The sequence below is a fragment of the Ruditapes philippinarum genome, unplaced genomic scaffold, assembly GCF_026571515.1.
Source record: "Ruditapes philippinarum isolate M1 unplaced genomic scaffold, ASM2657151v2 ctg77_1_1_1_1, whole genome shotgun sequence".
Classification (NCBI taxonomy): Eukaryota; Metazoa; Mollusca; class Bivalvia; order Venerida; family Veneridae; genus Ruditapes; species Ruditapes philippinarum.
In genome coordinates, this window is record NW_026864370.1 from 107,714 (window position 1) to 126,193 (window position 18,480).

The 18,480-nt window shown below is 32.2% G+C and overlaps 1 protein-coding gene across 1 annotated transcript; it reads left to right on the forward strand.

The window, feature by feature from the left end:
• The first annotated feature begins 2,902 nt into the window (after positions 1–2,902).
• Positions 2,903–17,835, forward strand: LOC132725370 (inter-alpha-trypsin inhibitor heavy chain H3-like). The gene is made up of 18 exons (XM_060710471.1): positions 2,903–3,061; positions 6,372–6,529; positions 7,038–7,148; positions 7,958–8,114; positions 8,387–8,486; positions 9,224–9,375; positions 10,047–10,169; positions 10,786–10,951; positions 11,829–11,996; positions 12,512–12,636; positions 13,102–13,324; positions 13,590–13,780; positions 14,235–14,313; positions 14,580–14,675; positions 15,657–15,767; positions 16,200–16,339; positions 17,001–17,208; positions 17,456–17,835. The coding sequence occupies exons 1-18, from the start codon at positions 2,987–2,989 to the stop codon at positions 17,755–17,757; spliced, it is 2,685 nt and encodes an 894-aa protein (XP_060566454.1). The 5' UTR covers positions 2,903–2,986; the 3' UTR covers positions 17,758–17,835.
• Positions 17,836–18,480: the final 645 nt, after the last annotated feature.

Genomic DNA, 18,480 nt, shown 5'->3' on the forward strand with positions numbered 1-18,480 from the left:
ATTTCTGGTTTTCTGTGTAAACGGCCATCGGTGACAGAAAGCAAACTCAAACGGGAATGGGTCGATGATAACATGCTAAAATACTTTTGGTTTTTATCGTTTGTAAATCGGAGCTAAATCGGGCGTAACGCTGATTAGTCGGTGTTTGATAGCTAGTCATCAGTGGTTAAACACTTTCGGTCAGATATGGCCGGTGATTCATATTTGGTTATCTTTGTCCGATCGGCGATATCGGTGATTAAGAGCTTGCATATCTCGTGATATAGGTTGCCGTCGGGTTTTTTTTAAAATATTTTCACCGATCGAGAATTTTAAACGTGTTTAAAAATCCCAATCGGTAATTTTTCACCGATGAAACTTATCTTTCCCCAATAGCAGTTGATAGGTGGAAAACAGGTGACCAATAGGTGATATCGGTGTTAAATACGTTGTCATAGGTTCACTCCATAATTTGGCTAAAAAAACTACCGATCAATCACCGATGGCTCTGTGTAACTGGGGTGTAACCTCCATATAGGTTTCGCCCAAAAGGTTTTTGCTATCATATTCTTTAAATATAATTTATTATCTACTTTTAACGCTGCAATAATGCTCTATGTAACACTAGTATACGCCTTTATGGTGCAAAGCGGATATGTTTTGTTAAATAAATTCCATATGTTTACCTTCAAAAAGAAAAAAAATCTTATCAAGCCAAATGCAACCGAATCGTCAGCCAAACAAAATTACTGCTTAATCCTTGTGTTTGAAAATAAAAGAACACGAATCACTAGAGCTATATATTTAGCCGGTGATACAGGGCATGGACTGAAGATTATGGACAGGCTCTTAAGATCGTTTTGGGCGTTCTTTGGGGATTCTGCTTTGCTTTTCTCTTCTCTACATAGTTACATTACGGTTTGTATGTTACCACTATTGAATTCTGTTATAGCCCGTGCTAAAGGGACGTATACAGAAGTTTGCATCTACAAAAATCTTTCATAAAGTGGACGGTAGATCGCATTTAATACTACCGTCCATAACCACGCCTAATCAAACTGAGTCTGCCTCAATTTCTTTTGTTATTTTGCCGTTTTAAGCGTCGATTAGGGTCCTTAAGATTTCCTTTTCTTTTATTCTACTTGACCTGACTATTGACTTGTATTTCTGGTCCATCGGAACAATGGATTCCGTTGTCATTGTTTCTTATAAAAAGTTTTAATCAATTGAGTGACTTAAAAAAAACGGTGTAAACGTATGTCAGGATGAGAAAAAATAAAATTCAAAATTCTTATACAGTTTTCTAAGTTTATAACAAGTGTTTCGGCACAAACAATTTCTAGAGAATTAATAATACTGGATTTCAATACATACCAACTTACAAGTTTGGATACCTGTCACGTTTTAAGATATTTATTGAATTTGAACTTTGGCGGTTTTATAACTTTATTTACAATACTTTGACGTCAAGACCGAAGTGACATCATTGGTTTGATTGTGACTTTTATAAGGTTCGATGTTTGAAATACACCAATGAAACACTAAAAATCCGGAGATCCTCCAATGGACAGACGGCCAAATTTCTGAATCTGAAAACTAGGATTTCAATAGCGGCCATATTGAAATCCCATATAAAACGAAAATCTTTAATAAACAGAAACATGTAGTGATAACTTAAGGAATTCTGACCTGAAACAAACATAAACTTTACATAAATTACTTTCTTGAAGTAAAATTTGTCTGACGTTGGTGTTTACAATAAGAAATCTTCAATATAAAATATGAATGGACAGCTTTTAAAGATGGCTGTCATAGGAGAAAATATGAGAAGCAAATCAGTTTTCTGCTTAACATAAAGGTAAGTTTAAGATTTTTTTATCAGCTTAAATTGCAAAGTGTCAATACAGTGTTACTTGGTCCAGGTAAGTGAATCTTTTTTTTATAGAAGTCAACAATATGATTTCACAATGTCATTTGGATTTCATCACAAGTTGTAGTGTAAGTACACTAGAATGTCAGTCCCTATAGAACGCCCATAACGACAAATTTTAAAATGTTGCAAGCCCGGATTCGACGACAATAAATGTTATTCCTGTATTTATCAAAGAATTGCAGTTTTTGTCCATTAACATGCAACCAACATATTCATTCATTGTGAATTTTCAAAATAAATAACACCAAATCAGGGCCCAAACGGAGAAACAGTCTGGAAAATCCTCCTTTTTTCTTGAAGCAGATGAAAATGACTTCAACATGAGCGGGATACTTTTTTGTTGTCTTTGTTATTTTTTTTCCTTTCAATTATAGACGTTGAAATTTGATTTTTTTTTTTCAAAACGGCTTATATTTAGTTTTTTTGATATATATGATCAGTACATGTGCTGGGATTGACAAATATGCATTTAATTTGTTTTTTTTAAGGCGTTTTGAGCTCCACACCCCAAGTGTCTGTGGTATTCAGAGGAGTTTTTAAAATAACTTAAAAGGAGAAAATACGGGACTTTTAAAATTGTCCGGTTTTCAGAAGATTCCGGTTTTCAGAGGGTCCGTTTTTGCAGTTTTATTTACTGTAAAAGACATTAAAGCTAGATAATTATATAAAGGTTCTTTGCTGATAGAACCAAAGAAAACAAACACGGTTTATTTTTTTTGTATTTTGAAATCATGTTTACTATCGGAATTAAATCAGAACATGTCATAAAGATAGCCAATGAAAAAACCTGTAACATATTAACGTATTAGTATTTTCAGATAACAGCACTTTCAGTGCTTTGATTTATGTAGCACAGGAAAAGTCAGTTCAGATAATTGTAAACATATTATTTAAAGCAAAATGTATTATTAATATTTATTGTGAAAACCAAAAAATGACGTAGCTTTTGAGACATGCGCGCGCGGCTTATTTCACGAGCGTTGTTTATATCAGACAAGTATTTACTTCCGGAACCATAATCACTTCCGGAACTATGTTCTCTTGTTAGCGTTCTTAATCTGTTCACGTTAAAATATGTGGAATTTGATATATTGGATACTAATTGTTTGTACACGCTTTTTCTTAGTTCTGAGTGATCAGTCTGACAATGTAAGTTGCCTTATTCATTATTACTTTAATCTGTACTTTAAGATATGTTTTACTAACGCCACTATCATTTCAAAACTTTAATAACAAGTGTTCTGAAAGCAGAACCGACATAGGTAGCTTGTTATAAAGGGCTTTAAACAATTGTTCCGTTACTCAGGCGCGGGTCCAGGATTTACCAGAGGGGTTACAAATAAAGGGTTAATGCACAATCCAAAGTGGATTGGGGATTTTACTTCTTTTAAAAGATGTTCATTAGTGAATTTTAAGTGATTTTCACTAGAAAAACATAAGTTAATATAAAACTTCAGAGTAGTTCGACATACTTATCATGTCCTTTGGAGTTAATACCTCTCACCCCTCAACTCACCTCTGGATCCGAAAATGAGTTTCTTACATATTTTTTCCATTAATGTAGTCCCCATTATACACAGAAACTTCACCTCGAGCTTGACTTGAAATTAAATTTTGCGGTATTTATTGATGGTGTGGCGATATGTAACGTTACCATTGCAGACGGTATTTTACGACATTGACATTTAGCGACAAGTGCCACATTAAGGCTCAAGAACACAGTAATTGTTTAACTCTATTTTTCAGATAGACTTTTGAGTGAAATTGCAATTTGTTAATGACGGAATGACCGTTTATTTTTCAAAATTTTGACATATTTGACGTGCGCACATGGCGGCCGTAAACAGGCATAGCCCCCGCCCCGCCCATAGTAATCATTGTGTTTCAAAACTTACTAGTATCAATCATTTCATATGTCTTTAGAATTATCAATTTATTTTAATTATGTATTTTTTACCATGTTTTTCATCAAAAACTTCTTAAATATACAGCATCAAACAGGCATTATTTGTCGAGTAATTACTTTTATATTGTGGGCATTACTAAGGGCAAATAACTGTGGGCATTGCTAAGGGGAAATAACTATGGTCTTGTACCAAATCATGATATGTGTAGGGGAATTTAGTCCATAAAATGTATCATTGTTTTCTAAAAATAGACACATACAATTATATCACAAAAAGATTGGCATTCATTGAACGATTTACAGAGCACATGTATTTTTAATACATATAAACAATCTTTTATGCCTTTAAAACAGAGTTTATATGAACATAGGTGAATCCGGATTACTGCAATGTTTTCCGAAACATTGAGATATTTATAACCAATAAAATAATCAGTCATGCAAAATTAACGGAAACATACATTTTCGTTAAAAAAGGACCGACCTGCAATGCCATCTTGAAAAATACATTTTAGTTGATATGCCAAGAATTCGTCCATTTCAGAAATGTTTTTGGAATCAATTTATAATAATAAAAATCATTATTACTATAATAAATTCAAAAGAAATTTATTGCAAATCAAGAAAATAAAATCAATTTATACTTATTTACACGTTTGAAGAAAATTGAAATATTTGTAGTTAAAAATCACACACTCATATGACACTTTTATATAATATCTATCAGATTTTATTTTCATTTGCTTGTTTATGTGTTAATGTTTTACCTTTGACCTTGTACAACACCATAAAATCTCAAATGTACATTATAAGCCCTTGCAGTTTGCTAGTGTGTGTGTTTTTCAAATTGCAATTTTTGGCGTATCATAAGTTTTTTGATAAGGTTGAGGCCAGGTAACTGAATTGGAAATCACATGTACACTGCATGCTTTTTCTTCTACTGTGCTATTGTATAGGCCATAAGATACTGTGTTACATCTATACTGTTGGCATAACCATTTTAACATGATTGTCCAGCTAAAGTTGTAGAAGATCACATGAAGACTTTGTCAGATTATGTGATACCAACAGACAGGTTCACACAGTCAAATTCCATGATGGTAATTTGATGATGTACTGATATTGTGTTGTACAGACAAACAAGTGTATACTGCAGAAAGTATCTGGAAGACAGCGTGGCATGGTTTTCATTGATGATATGTGATACATTACTTTTCCGGAAACGCATTTGTTGGAACAGGTCAACAAGCAATGGCACAAGGATGATGGTGCACTGTGTCACAGAACCAATATAGTCCCTAAATGAAAGGAGGGACATGTAATGGTGTGTTTAGGATGACCACTTCAGTCATCAGATTCAGCCACTTCAAAAATGTTCAGTACACCATTCAGAACAAAATACCCTGATAACGTGCAAGAACTCGAAACAAGTAACTATGACCGTGCGCAGAACTATCAATTTTTAACTTTGTCAAATGTTACATTGTTCTATAGATGCGCGAAAATATGACTATTAATTAAGAAATTATTGGTGTAGAAATATTCGCGCTGAACATGAATTCGCGGATCGAATGTCACCGCGAAGATCGCGAAAATTTGAAACCCGCGAAAATTTCTACACATACAGTATTTAGAACAAGTCAGTATTTAAACCATGCTTAAGGTGCATACAATTATAATTAGATAACTGTTAACCTATGTGACCAATTTTTGAAATACTGTTTATTTTCGTTAATATATGAAAATATGGATATATTCCTCGTTCATTCTTTCAACGACCTAAAATAATAATATATTTATAAAGTCATTATGCAATTGCACTAACTGTTGTTAAACAAGTATCTCAAAAATGGATAAATCTTTGAAAATCGTACTTTAAGTACATCTGTAATTAAAAAGAGGTGTAAAGGTATTTATGGATGGCACTGTATATTATAGTTTATACTTATTTACTTTAGATCGATTATGTTGCAAGCTATAAGGTTATCAAAACACACCCTAATCCGTCCATGTTACCAACCATATACTTTGATGTGATATATATTGCACACATACTTAGAGTTTTTCCTTTTCACCTTTTCAAAAAGATTTTTCTGTCTAATTAGAGTTATTTGCCTTTTCCTACATACTTGACAACTGCTTCAGATACTTAGATACACTACTCCAAACTGTTTAGATCGTTCTCAAATAGGAAATCAAGCTGCAAGATAAATACTGACCGTATGTTACAACATTAAGTTTTATAAAACAAAGTTACAAACCTTAAGTTTAGTTGTCAGTTAAAAGATATAACTGTAAGTATATCGATATTTGTATTGTGAATCGAAATGCTTGAAACATTGAATGGACTGTGCAAGATGGGCGAATCCATTGCACACACTCAGCTCGATAAAGAGATAATTAAATAAACAAACAAACATTGTTTTAAACATCGCAATAAATGACATATTGAATTTGTATAACCTATATTTAAAAGTGACTTATTTGAAATTTGGTAAATGAAGCCCTATCTAGAATTGTGAGCATTCAAACTTAACTGTTGTATCATTTTAGACTCCAAGAATTTATTCTCTTCATGTAAAAACGGACATACAGTTCCGGTTTGCGACCACTCTAGTAACAAGCCGAGTGGCCAATCCGGCTAATTTTACGCAGGAAGCCGAGTTCAAGGTCATCCTACCAGAGGAAGCTTTTATTTCAAACTTTACACTGTAAGTTTCTAAGGAAATGACTTTTATTTTGATACGAAATATTTGCTTGAATATTGTAAGGCAATGATCTTGAAAAATGAAATCTTAAAGATATCTTTTTAGGGTTAGCTTATAGTATTTCCAAAGTAGAATTACTACAAGGATACTCATGTCGAGTCATAGTTTCGAGCCCGCTAACTACTATGGGAGAAACCAGCTCTTAACATCATAAAATTTATGTACAAAGCATGACATACAAGACCGTAAGAAAGATACAAGACGAGTACTAAATAAAATTTTATAACTCGTACATTTACAATTGATAATCAAGTAACAATTTTACAATTTGTGTTTTTTTTTCCATGAACTTTATGTTCATTGAAAAGTGTTTGCATGTTCAGATTAAATTCGCAATAACTTTTGTAAAATATGATCTATGCCATTGTTCTATGTAATTTACACCAATAAGTAAGTCCAAAATGTGCAATCATAAAAAGTGCGTATTTTACGACATTAAATTATTTTTCAGAGAGATAGACGGCGTGATATACCCAGGGGTTGTTAGGGACAGAAACATAGCCCGGAAACAATATGAAACAGCCAAGGAGAAAGGGGAGACAACTGGGCTTGTCAGTCAACAGTAACACATTATTTTCGCTCATCTCCTTTGGAACATATTTGATATCTTATGCATTGTATTGCAGTTTTCTTGAAATCAGTAGCCCTATAAGCACCCTAATATACTCTATATTGGTCTGACAGGTTAGTCGTTTTTAATGTTGTATCGTTGACTTGCTTGTTAACGAGGGCAACATTTGTGTCTTGGATGACCATACAACGAACCAATCCATTGACATGTATAGGTAGGTGCCTTACATGCCTAGATGTTACAATTTCTAGGTGAAAAATAATAGCGGGCCAATATGAAATTTTACCGGATAGAGGGTGGGGTGCTTTTAAATGCGGTAAAGAACACAACATCATGTCACTACGGACAAAACGTATTTGAAAAGACAATCAGCAATAGCCGATGTAACCAAATTACTTACATACCTGATATTTTTGTGCGGTTTTGTGCTTTTTTATCAATATAATTTTAAACCATTATATGAATATGCATAGCCTTTGAATTGAAACATAAATTTTTATCCATGAATGACCATGGTATAACTATAGCTAATTTACTCATTGCATAGTACTTATGTCTGATTACATGGCACTTATGTCTGATTACATGTCACTAATGTCTGATTACATGGCACTTATGTCTGATTGCATGATACTTATGTCTGATTACATGACACTTATGTCTGATTACATGTCACTTATGTCTGATTACATGGCACTTATGTCGCATTACATGTCGCTAATGTCTAATTACATGGCCCTAAGGTTTGATTATATGACACTTATGTCTGATTACATACCACTTATGTCTGATTTTTTCAGACCAAGAGACACAAGAACGTTTAGCATAATTATTGCCGTAGCTGCGTTTAGTAAATCCACATTCAATCTCACATACCAGGAACTACTTGCAAGGGTAAAAGGGGCGTATGAACACAAGATATATATTGATCCGGGACATCCTGTAAAAGATTTCAAGGTAAATCAATTGTTTACAAATAAATAAGGAATAAATACCTTTTTCAGATTTTTTAATTTAAAAAAAAATGAAATTGTTAAACAATTCAAAATATTTAATTTATATCATATTTTTCCTATAATGATTTCTTTAAATATCCGAATATGCATTTACATCTGTTCTTGTCATTGTGAATTTTATTATCAAACTTTTTTCATGTTAACGCGCATATCACATTAATGTGACGCAAAGAGAAAAGGTTCTTTAGTTAAAATATATATTTGCTATTTCAGATACGCGTGACAATTCTAGAGTCACGTGACTTAACGAAATTGTATGTTCCACCAATTAGAGCACTGGATGAATTGCTAACAAATAGAATTAGTACAAAGGGTTGGTGAATTTATGTACTACTTTATACCAACGAAGTAGTCCAAAAATTGTAAAAATCAATTGCAATTTTCGGCGGGAAATATAGTTTTAAACCATACAGTCCTGAATTTATGTATTGGCCTTATTTATTTTTACTTTGGGACAGTCAAATATTTTTTTCTGATTGGGTTTTACGTCGCACCGAATGCAAAGGATATATGGCGACTTTTCAGCTTACCAGGTGGAGGAAGAATTCAGGTGCCTGGACACCTGTGTATAATCACCGACGTTCATTAAGCTACCTGGATAGCTTTATTACATGATAGAATCCAATGTCCCTGGCGGGAATCGAACCCAAAGCTGTGACGGGCAAAAGTTTAAAATTAAATGACCTTAACAACTCAGCACTGGATGCACCCGGACATCCCACAATGGAAGTTAAATAATAGACATCAGTATCAAAATGCAAATCTGACCTACCAACAGGGTAAGAGCCTTGTCAGATCTTTTAATATCGGCCGCCATTGTCATAAAAATGTGCTTACATCCTCGGAAAGTGTCATATTATCAGAGGTTTCGAATGATATGAGAAAAGAAATATAACTTCTATACACTTCGTTTTAAAGTGTAGCCAAATTTGGAAGAACAGAAGAACGAAAACGCAAGACCCGATATTATAGCAAAATTATGAATGTAATAACTTCATGTACATATCATTTTGAATATCTGAGGCTTAAATTACGTTGTTTTATTTACAGAAAATGATTTAGTTGTAATAACAAGACCCAGTAAAAGGAGTGCTTACATAGATTATCATCCGACAATTGACGAACAAGGCACGGATGGTGTGTCTGGATCTTTTGTTGTACAATATGACATTGACAGGGCTTTAGATGCCGGGGATGTCCTGGTAATTTCTAATATTATGAGTTGTAATCTTTGCAGAGCGGCGTTTTGTAGAACAACTACCTTTTTTTTTACAACAACTATTTCAATTTTTTCCATAAAGTAAAACTTCAATATACAGTTAACCTCTCTGGAGAAACACCTCCCAGTAACAACAAAAATGTTTGCCTCTCAAAGAGCGTTTCTCTGCACAGGTTATACTGTAAATGTTTAACGAAACGCTTTAAATTGTAAACAAATCTGCTGTTAAAATATCTCTCATTAAAGAAACCCTTCCCAAAGGGTGTTCAAATTTATAAATGATGACCGGTTATCAAATGGTTATTGATAAAGAACAATATCTTTCTTTTCCCAAAAGTTATATATGAAACGGCGTGAAATACAATCGGCGAAATATACCTGATAATTTCTAAACAAAGTACAATTACATTGTTATAACATTCTGATAGTCATACCATGCTAGCCTCTGAAATCCGAACTGATCATGGCTATTGTAGTTGAATTAGCGATAATTTTATGTTTCTGCTTTTGTGATTATTTTTTTTTCTTGCAACATTTTCATCAGCATATTTTTATAAAGATACTTTGACCGTATTGTCCTCATCGTAATGATTTGCAGATTTCTCTGATGATAACGCACACAAAATCATGTAATCATACATGTTTCTTTTGCAGGTTGTAAATGGGTATTTTGTTCATTTCCTTGCCCCTGAGGTCAATGTGTTTATTCCAAAAGACGCAGTGTTTATCCTGGATACCAGTGGATCCATGGAAGGTACAAAATATAGCCAATTGAGGGTAAGTTACTACGCTTTATTATTATTCTTATCAATGATACTAATGCAGCATCCTGTAATTGTGAGAATAAGATATAGTATGTCATTCATAGTAATATTTTTCTTAATGAATACAACCTATTACATCAATTTTATTTTGAAATTTTTGTGTTTGTAATTAATTCAGTAGATATGTATGATAGTAATTTATTATAAACACAAATCATGGCATGCGTGAGAAGGGCAAATTACCAGTTTGTATAATAATTGATTCCAGAATGTAAGATAAAGAGCTTCTTTTTTCCTGTCAATTTTAAATTGTTTGCAGCTTCCTTCTTACTTTAGTCTATTTTAAATGGTCAAACGGTACAAAGTCTGCCGAGCGACTCTTAGAAGAGCAATAACCTTGTGACAGTAACAACATACATTTTTTCTTAAGTAAGATTTTACAGGAAATGTAACCAAAGTTAAGCAACACCTTTAATCAACAACGAAGCTCTTTCTTACCGGAAGGATGTTGCTTTGCGGAGGTTATCATCTTAAACAATTTGACCCACTGTTCATACATTATGTTTGTTATGTCAATGCTATTGACAAAAATACTCAATTTCAAAATATTTGCATTACAACTCGACTAGGTTGCAATGAATTCCATCCTAGACGAGCTAGAAGAAGGTGACAGGTTTAACATAATAATGTTTGGTGGTCATGTGAGTGTGTACAAAGAAAATGGCTTGATTGACGCGACTCAAAGGGACATTCAGAAGGCAAAGAATTATATCAAGAATAGAAGCCCGTATGGATGTTAGTTTTTTTGTTTCTTTATTATTTTGTTTTCAGTTTAATTGAAACGCTCAATGCTGTTTTTTAAATTAACACTGAAATCCCATTAATTCACAATGAACAAATTAAACAAAAGTGACGACAAAACTAAAATACAAAACCTGGTGTAAGAATGCGGATTTGGGTATATAATTATGGAAAACAAGAAAACGATTCTTACGATATGTCAGATGGTTCATAATTTTTTTATTAACACAACTGGGCAAACCTTTAATAATAAGAAGCACAATGCAGAAAGAAACGATATTTACATCGTATATAATATGTTCAGCGAGACACTTTGCAAATTTGATCACAATCTGCAGCTCTTCTACATTTGGCAATAGAAAATTCCGTAATACATGTATGCTATTAAGTTGCTTCTACAATATCCGTATCATTATTCTATAATTTAATCTCTTGTATCTTGTTTTTATGGCACACATTTTAAATTCTCTTTGAGTAAGTAATAATGGTAATCATTGTTTTGAAGAAATGCATGGTACACCAATATATATTTAGAAGAATTTTATAAGAAACTTGCCGACATGACCATTTTATCTAAACTTGCTTAAGGAAAATGGTCTTTATTATTCTTATGGTTAATGGAAATGTGTATGTCTCTCAACCCAGTGATTATGCATTCAAGTCATTCTAGGGTCACGACCTTATTTCTTCGTGTGACTCCAGTGATTGCTGTTTCTAGATGCTTACTTAAATGTGGTTATAATAACACAGTCAAGCTAAAATATTACTTTAAACACATTTTCCAAACAGTATATTGTAGTGTGTTAAATCATATCAGCGATTGTTCTTTTTACAAGGATAACTCCTTCTAGTCTTGTATTCATTCTTTCAGCAACAAACATCAATGAAGCCATTTTGAAAGGTATAAGTATTCTTCGAAAACATAGTTGGGAAAATAGTGAGCGTTCTCGAGTGATTTTGTTTCTTACTGATGGATTACCAAGTGAAGGAGTGAAAAGCCCCAAACGAATTCTCGACAATATACGTTTTGCAAACGAAGGTTTGTCTCAACAGCCTTTCTAAGTAATCTTTTGTGTTTGTCCTTCAGAATTATTTGGAAAAAATCTTATTTGGAAATAAATTACCCACTTATTGTAATTACAAAATCTGATTTGTTTACAATTATTTTATGTCAATGTTAAATTCAGGCATTTTTGGTGAACATTATAAACAATAGTTCGGATTCTTTCATTTATTTTCAAAAAGTTATATTTAAAACGGCGTGTAGATATAATTGGCGAAATATTCCTGAAAATTTCTAAACAAGCCAGTTGTTAAGATATAAAGACAAGTCTCGAGTGCTGAACATTCGAGACACTAGCCAATGAATGAATCACGGGTTAATTGATCACTGATTTCTAGTTGTCTCGATTGTTAAACATTCGAGGGACTCATCAATAAATAAATCACATATATACTGCTAGCTCAAGTGATGAACATTCAGAAGACAACACATGACGATGATGGCATAAAGCAAGTAGTGGCGGTTAACGCTACGATTTTTATAATTGACAGGTGAAATACCTGTGTATAGCCTAGCATTTGGCAATGACGCAGACTGGAAATTGGTCAGAAACATGGCAATTCAAAATAATGGAATAGCGAGAAAGATATACGAAGATGCTGACGCTGATTTGCAAGTAAATGCACTATACAGTTTGTTTATCGTTCTATGCCATCGACATATGCAATCGGTGAAGCACCAAACATAGACCATTGTCAGAAAGTTTATTCTAGATAATGCACTCAATGTAATCAATAAAAAAAAGTCGTTTCAAAATGTATGAAGTGTAAGTCCATTTTACAAATTTTACAAAGTTTGACATTGGCATACGATTTGGTATTGGATATTTTACATTCTCCTGTTATACGTATAAATTGGATATGATCACCTTTATGACAAATGATTATCTGAATGTCACAAGATGATCATGATATTCAGTCCCTAAAAACAAAATATCCACGTGTTTTAAATAAATAGCTTCCGCTAAGGACAAAAACTTTTAGTAGGAATATTTCACATATAGTAGGTAGATAACTGCAAATCATTTTTTTATCAGTGGTCATACTGTTCCTTTGTTTTTGTTTATTTTATTAACCGCTAGATTAGTGGCTTCTTCGACGAAATATCAGTCACCTTAATGAGCAATGTTTCTGTACAATATCTCGGAGATTCTGTTGACGATGAAAGCCTTACACAGACCGAGTTTGGGAAATATTTTGAAGGATCAGAGCTCGTTGTAGCCGGAAAACTAACGGACTCGATGTCTTCTACCGTGAACCTGCAAATTGTTGGCAATTTTCAGGATGGTGATTTAGTTCTTTCAGGTAATTTCAAAGGCAAAGTCAGATTTTTGTTCCAATGTTCTTTCATAGGAAACAATTAAGGGTATGGATAATTGTCATGCTAGCCTATTTTGATTGATTTTTTTAGAATAAAAATGCAAGCTGTTTACGTCGTTAATTTATATTTTGAATATCAAAAGAAATACAAGTTATTGTTTCTCTTGATACTAACTTTCTCTTCATACTAACATTTATAACATTTGTGAAAGAGAAAAAGACGTAGTCAATATATCATTTTTCTTTGAAGCGGACAATATTTCTAACATCAAAGAAGTGTCGGACACGGAGAAATTAATGGCACATACTGATTTTGAAGAAGTAACAGAGAAGACCTGGGCATACCTTACAATTAAACAGTTGATCCATAAGGCAGATAGTCTCCAGAATAGAAGCGTCGCAAAAGATATATATAAGCAAGCAAAGAAGTTATCATTACAGGTAATGTTGTTTTATTTTTTTGTGTTGAAATTGGTTATTATGTAAATGTATCAGTTTTATCTCCGGTCTGATTGTTATCTAGGCGTACATCAAATCTATATTTTTACATTGTTACATTGTTATGTAGATGAGCTTAGTGAATGTGTCGTCGTTGGAAAGTCAATTGAATCTAACGAGTCTCGGAAAGCGATATGAAGTTAGTTTGTTGCTTTGTAACATTTTTGCGATGAAATTGAAGGTAATATAACCAGAAAACGGATGTAAGCTTATATTCATGACATGTTTTCTGATCATTAAACCAGAAAATGTTTTAACAATGGTTAAATTGATGACCATTTTTTATTAGTCGTATGTAAGATACAGAAAAAGAACACCGAAAGCAAGCAAATTTATATGATAAATTTGAAAATACATTAATGTAATTTTTATAAATCATTTTTCTCTCTCTTTTCAGTACAGCTTTGTTACACCTATGACGTCAATGGTCGTTACAAAACAAAAACTTAAACAACAGAAATGGAGACAGAAATCAGGCATTATCATATAAAAATATTCCTGTCATAGTTTTCTTTAAAGTTACAATTTGTACAACTTTTAAAATAGCATTGATAGTTGCGAAACAATTGCTATTGTACGTTTTATTTTTCATGACAGAAAGATTTCTTTAATCGTTTTTAAGAATGATCACACAATTTACTCTATAAAAGAAATAATGTAACGATTACTTAATTTCTATGTATGTTCATCATTTCAAATGCAGTGTTTAACTTTCAGAGTTAGACATGATTTATTATTTTAGGCCCCAAACCCCCGAAACCCACAGCACTTTACGTCCAACGCTACAGTGGTGGTGGGGGTGGTGGAGGTGGTGGAGGTGGATATGGGGGTGGAGGAGGTAATCATCTTTGCTAACAATCCAAAAGATTGATGAGTTTAAAGTTGATCTTAAGTTGTCGTCTTACGTAAAAAAATCAAAATTGTCAAGATCTGCAAATTCTTCCACACAACTTCTATGTATAATATACGTTAGCTTGTATATGTGTATTGCCAAATCGTCATCAGTTCTGACAGGTTTCAATTTGTTGATTTGTTACAAGACATTGTATGTTTTTTGAGTTATCAAAATCGTTACTTGAAAGCAATATGACAATAAAAAACCCAAAAATTCATAGCACCATCCATTCTAAAACATTCTCGTAGTATTTGACTGACTTCAAGATGTTATTTTTGAAGCAGGGGTAATATTTTAAGATTGTTTGTTGCAATGTCTGGGATAAACATTAAGGAGTGTATTAAATTGTTGACACTTCTTCCTTATACATTCTACGTCAAAACTTCTTACGGTTATATAGTGTCGTCAATGTGATTGTTTTGATATTGAATAACAGAAAAAGATAGTTGTAGTTGTTGCTCTTCATAAAATTAAAGGTTTTGATTCCTTCTTTCTTTGAACGTGTTAAAAAAATCAAAAGTGGTGTGATTTTAGGATTTATTTCATTTCTTAAAGCAGTTTGCCTCCACATTCATGCTAATTACATGACTTTTTAATGTATTAGAAAATAAAATATTGTTAAGTGAAGAAAGAAAATAATTTATACATTAAAAACGGCACTTAACATCTACGTATATTGCCAACAATTTGTCAGAATATGCAAAATAGCCCTTACTGTGTTAGTCACGCAGTAGAAATATTGTGATAAACCCTGCAAAATCAGGCATATACATTGTGAAACATTAAAATTGTTGTTTTGAATTGTAAATATTTCTACTTTAAAAATTCTTAAAATCTAAGTACATTTTCCTAAAGGATTTCTTGAAATATTTTGACTCATCTTGAGACATGCAGCTTTAAATAAAATAAATGGAATTGTTTTAGGTGGAGATCCCCACTACATGATACGTATCAGGGGCATTGAACATCCGATTTGTTTTGATGTCGTGAGTAAAGATGGAGAAATACATAACCTTATAACTGATACAAGAAACAGTAAGTATAACTCTTACCCAATAAATTTACAAAAATGGTGTATTTTTCTCTATATTAATATTTCTTTCAAATTGTAAAATTGCTTAAATGTGAATATTTTAAATAGCAGAACGTATGAATAATAGAACTTAATAAGTGTTAATTTTTATTACATTTTTTTAGAGATAACATCGTTAACATATTTGGACTTGCAAATATAAATAATACGATGAGAGATGCAAAAAGATTTATTTTTATTTTTTATCTTCTTGATTTTGATAATATGATATATATTTTAACAGGCATAATGTTCAGTCAGACAAATTGATTTTAAAACCTAAATTTAACCATGTCGTCTTCGGTGTTCGGTGTGAACATTCCGGTTTCATTTTCTCTGGTTGGGGTTACTAAATGTTACACTAAACACACAAATAATCATTTATCTTTATCCAGATGTAACACTTAACACACAGATAATCAATGGAGGAATAGATAAACAAGGTAGACAGAAGACATACATCGGTGAAATTGCCCTGCAGATGGCGCATCATGTCATCGTCATAACGCCAAATGCCGTCATATTTGATACTAGGGTAACATAATATCACCCCTCCCCCCACAAGAAAATAAAATAAAATAAAGAAATAAAACCAAATAAAAACAATAAAAACTTTTGTCTTAACAGACCACTCTTTCTTGATTGTAGTAAAATGTTTTACTCGTTACTTTTCAAATTCTTTGTATTCTTTCATTTAAATAATATTTAAATAATACAGTTACAGTAATTGAACTATTTCAATCATCAGAGAAACAGTATTTGTATTCAAATCTATTTTTTTTCCTTTCGTTTTGAAAGCCTGTCGTAAACCAATTCTTAAACAAAAATATTCAATTTCTCATGTATATTTACAATATAGGATTGAAAATTGCATGCTAAGCCTTTGCCACCAATATAGATCCAGACTAACCTTAATTTTCATCTTAATATCCCCTAAAATAATAATAGGCAGTTCATAAAAATAGAAGCTACTTAAGTCTATGAAACAATTCAACAACTATGCTTATATAATTTTGCTTCTGTTGTTCGTAAATAGGCTAAATCAAACCTAGTCTTCAACATTTTATAGAGCTGGCCAGCCGTCATGTTTTTTCTTTTTAACAATTTTGATAAGGGAAGTAAAATATAAAGAGTATATATACATACAATGTATTATGATGTTTTTTCTTGAATTTATATGTTTTAATTTTATTTAGATATATAAATGGAAGGAAGAGAAGCTGAGACAATTTGGCGGTCACCAAATGCTATTATCAGAAAACGGCCGTCTGTGTACAGTAACTTTCAAGTTTGGAGCTGTCATACTGATTAAGCGACACCACACCAAGGACACAGGGATGGGATATTTAAATATTTATGTACAGCACGAAGATGGCTTCAGTAAAATGACCAGAGGATTAATTGGTATGTAAACTAAAGATAAATGTGATGCTTTTATAGCAAAATGCAAACATTATGATTATAGGTAATCTCCATATTTAATCAATTCAATAACAAATGTTTTTTTAGCCTTCGACTTTTTCTCTTCTTCAGGAAAAATTGACTTTTTATTATTTTAATTATTTTTTAGTTATTCTCACCACATACATACTTTTTATCTATACAGTCATGTATAACATCTCTATAACTAATATATCAAATTAACTTACAGGTCAGTTTGTCAACGGATATAAGCACATCCACTTACAGAAACAACTTATAAACAAAAGTGGAATGACGGTGGCGAGACTTCAAATTAAAGAAGGTCTTAAGTTTCAACGTATGCCAGGATATGGCGTCAAAAATAATGCAAGGAATCAAACACGCCAAAGAATAACTGCAAGACTTATACAAAGGGGAGACGTTGTAGAAAGAGGAAAGGAGATGTGCTGGATGGTGTTAAGACCGTTTACAGAGGCTCTTGTTGGCAGTAGGGGAACTTACGTAAAAAAAGACCTATTACATGACTTCTAAAACAAAATTAAATCAAATGTATGAATGCATGGGGAAATTTATAAAATGTGCAAATAAAAAGATAGTTCAAATTAGAAATTGTTTAAGCGTTTTATTTGCGAATTGTCATTTAATTGGAACTGAAAAAAGACGAATAAAATACAAACATGGAATTTAAAATGGCAAATACAATATATTTTCATCCTAACATGTACATGTATGTTTCCAGATGGAAATTACATGAACAATAAGACCAAACATATTAAAGATATCAGTATTACATATTTTTAGACAAGTCAAATTATATACAATTGAACACCATCCAAAAATGTCGTAAATCAAATTTTAAGACAATATGCATCACTAAATATTTTAGAAGTCTTTATGTTGGTTATGGAGGTGTATGTATATTCAAACAATCGATACAAGCTTTAACTTTCATTATGTGTGTTTTTGCATGACACAAATCTACATTGTAGTCTATAATGCAAGGTTAAACACAAATCTACATTGTAGTCTATAATGCAAGGTTAAACACAAATCTACATTGTAGTCTATAATGCAACGTTAAACACAAATCTACATTGTAGTCTATAATGCAAGGTTAAACACAAATCTACATTGTAGTCTATAGTGCAAGTTAAACACAAATCTACATTGTAGTCTATAATGCAAGGTTAAACACAAATCTACATTGTAGTCGATAATGCGAGGTTAAACACAAATCTACATTGTAGTCAATAA

Excerpts from the sequence above, each read along its gene's own strand:
- LOC132725370 (XM_060710471.1), top strand. The coding sequence starts at position 2,987 with ATGTGGAATTTGATATATTGGATACTAATTGTTTGTACACGCTTTTTC. Across the intron at positions 8,115-8,386 it reads ATCCTGTAAAAGATTTCAAG|ATACGCGTGACAATTCTAGA; the intron begins GTAAATCAATTG and ends TTGCTATTTCAG. Across the intron at positions 14,676-15,656 it reads TGGATATGGGGGTGGAGGAG|GTGGAGATCCCCACTACATG; the intron begins GTAATCATCTTT and ends GAATTGTTTTAG.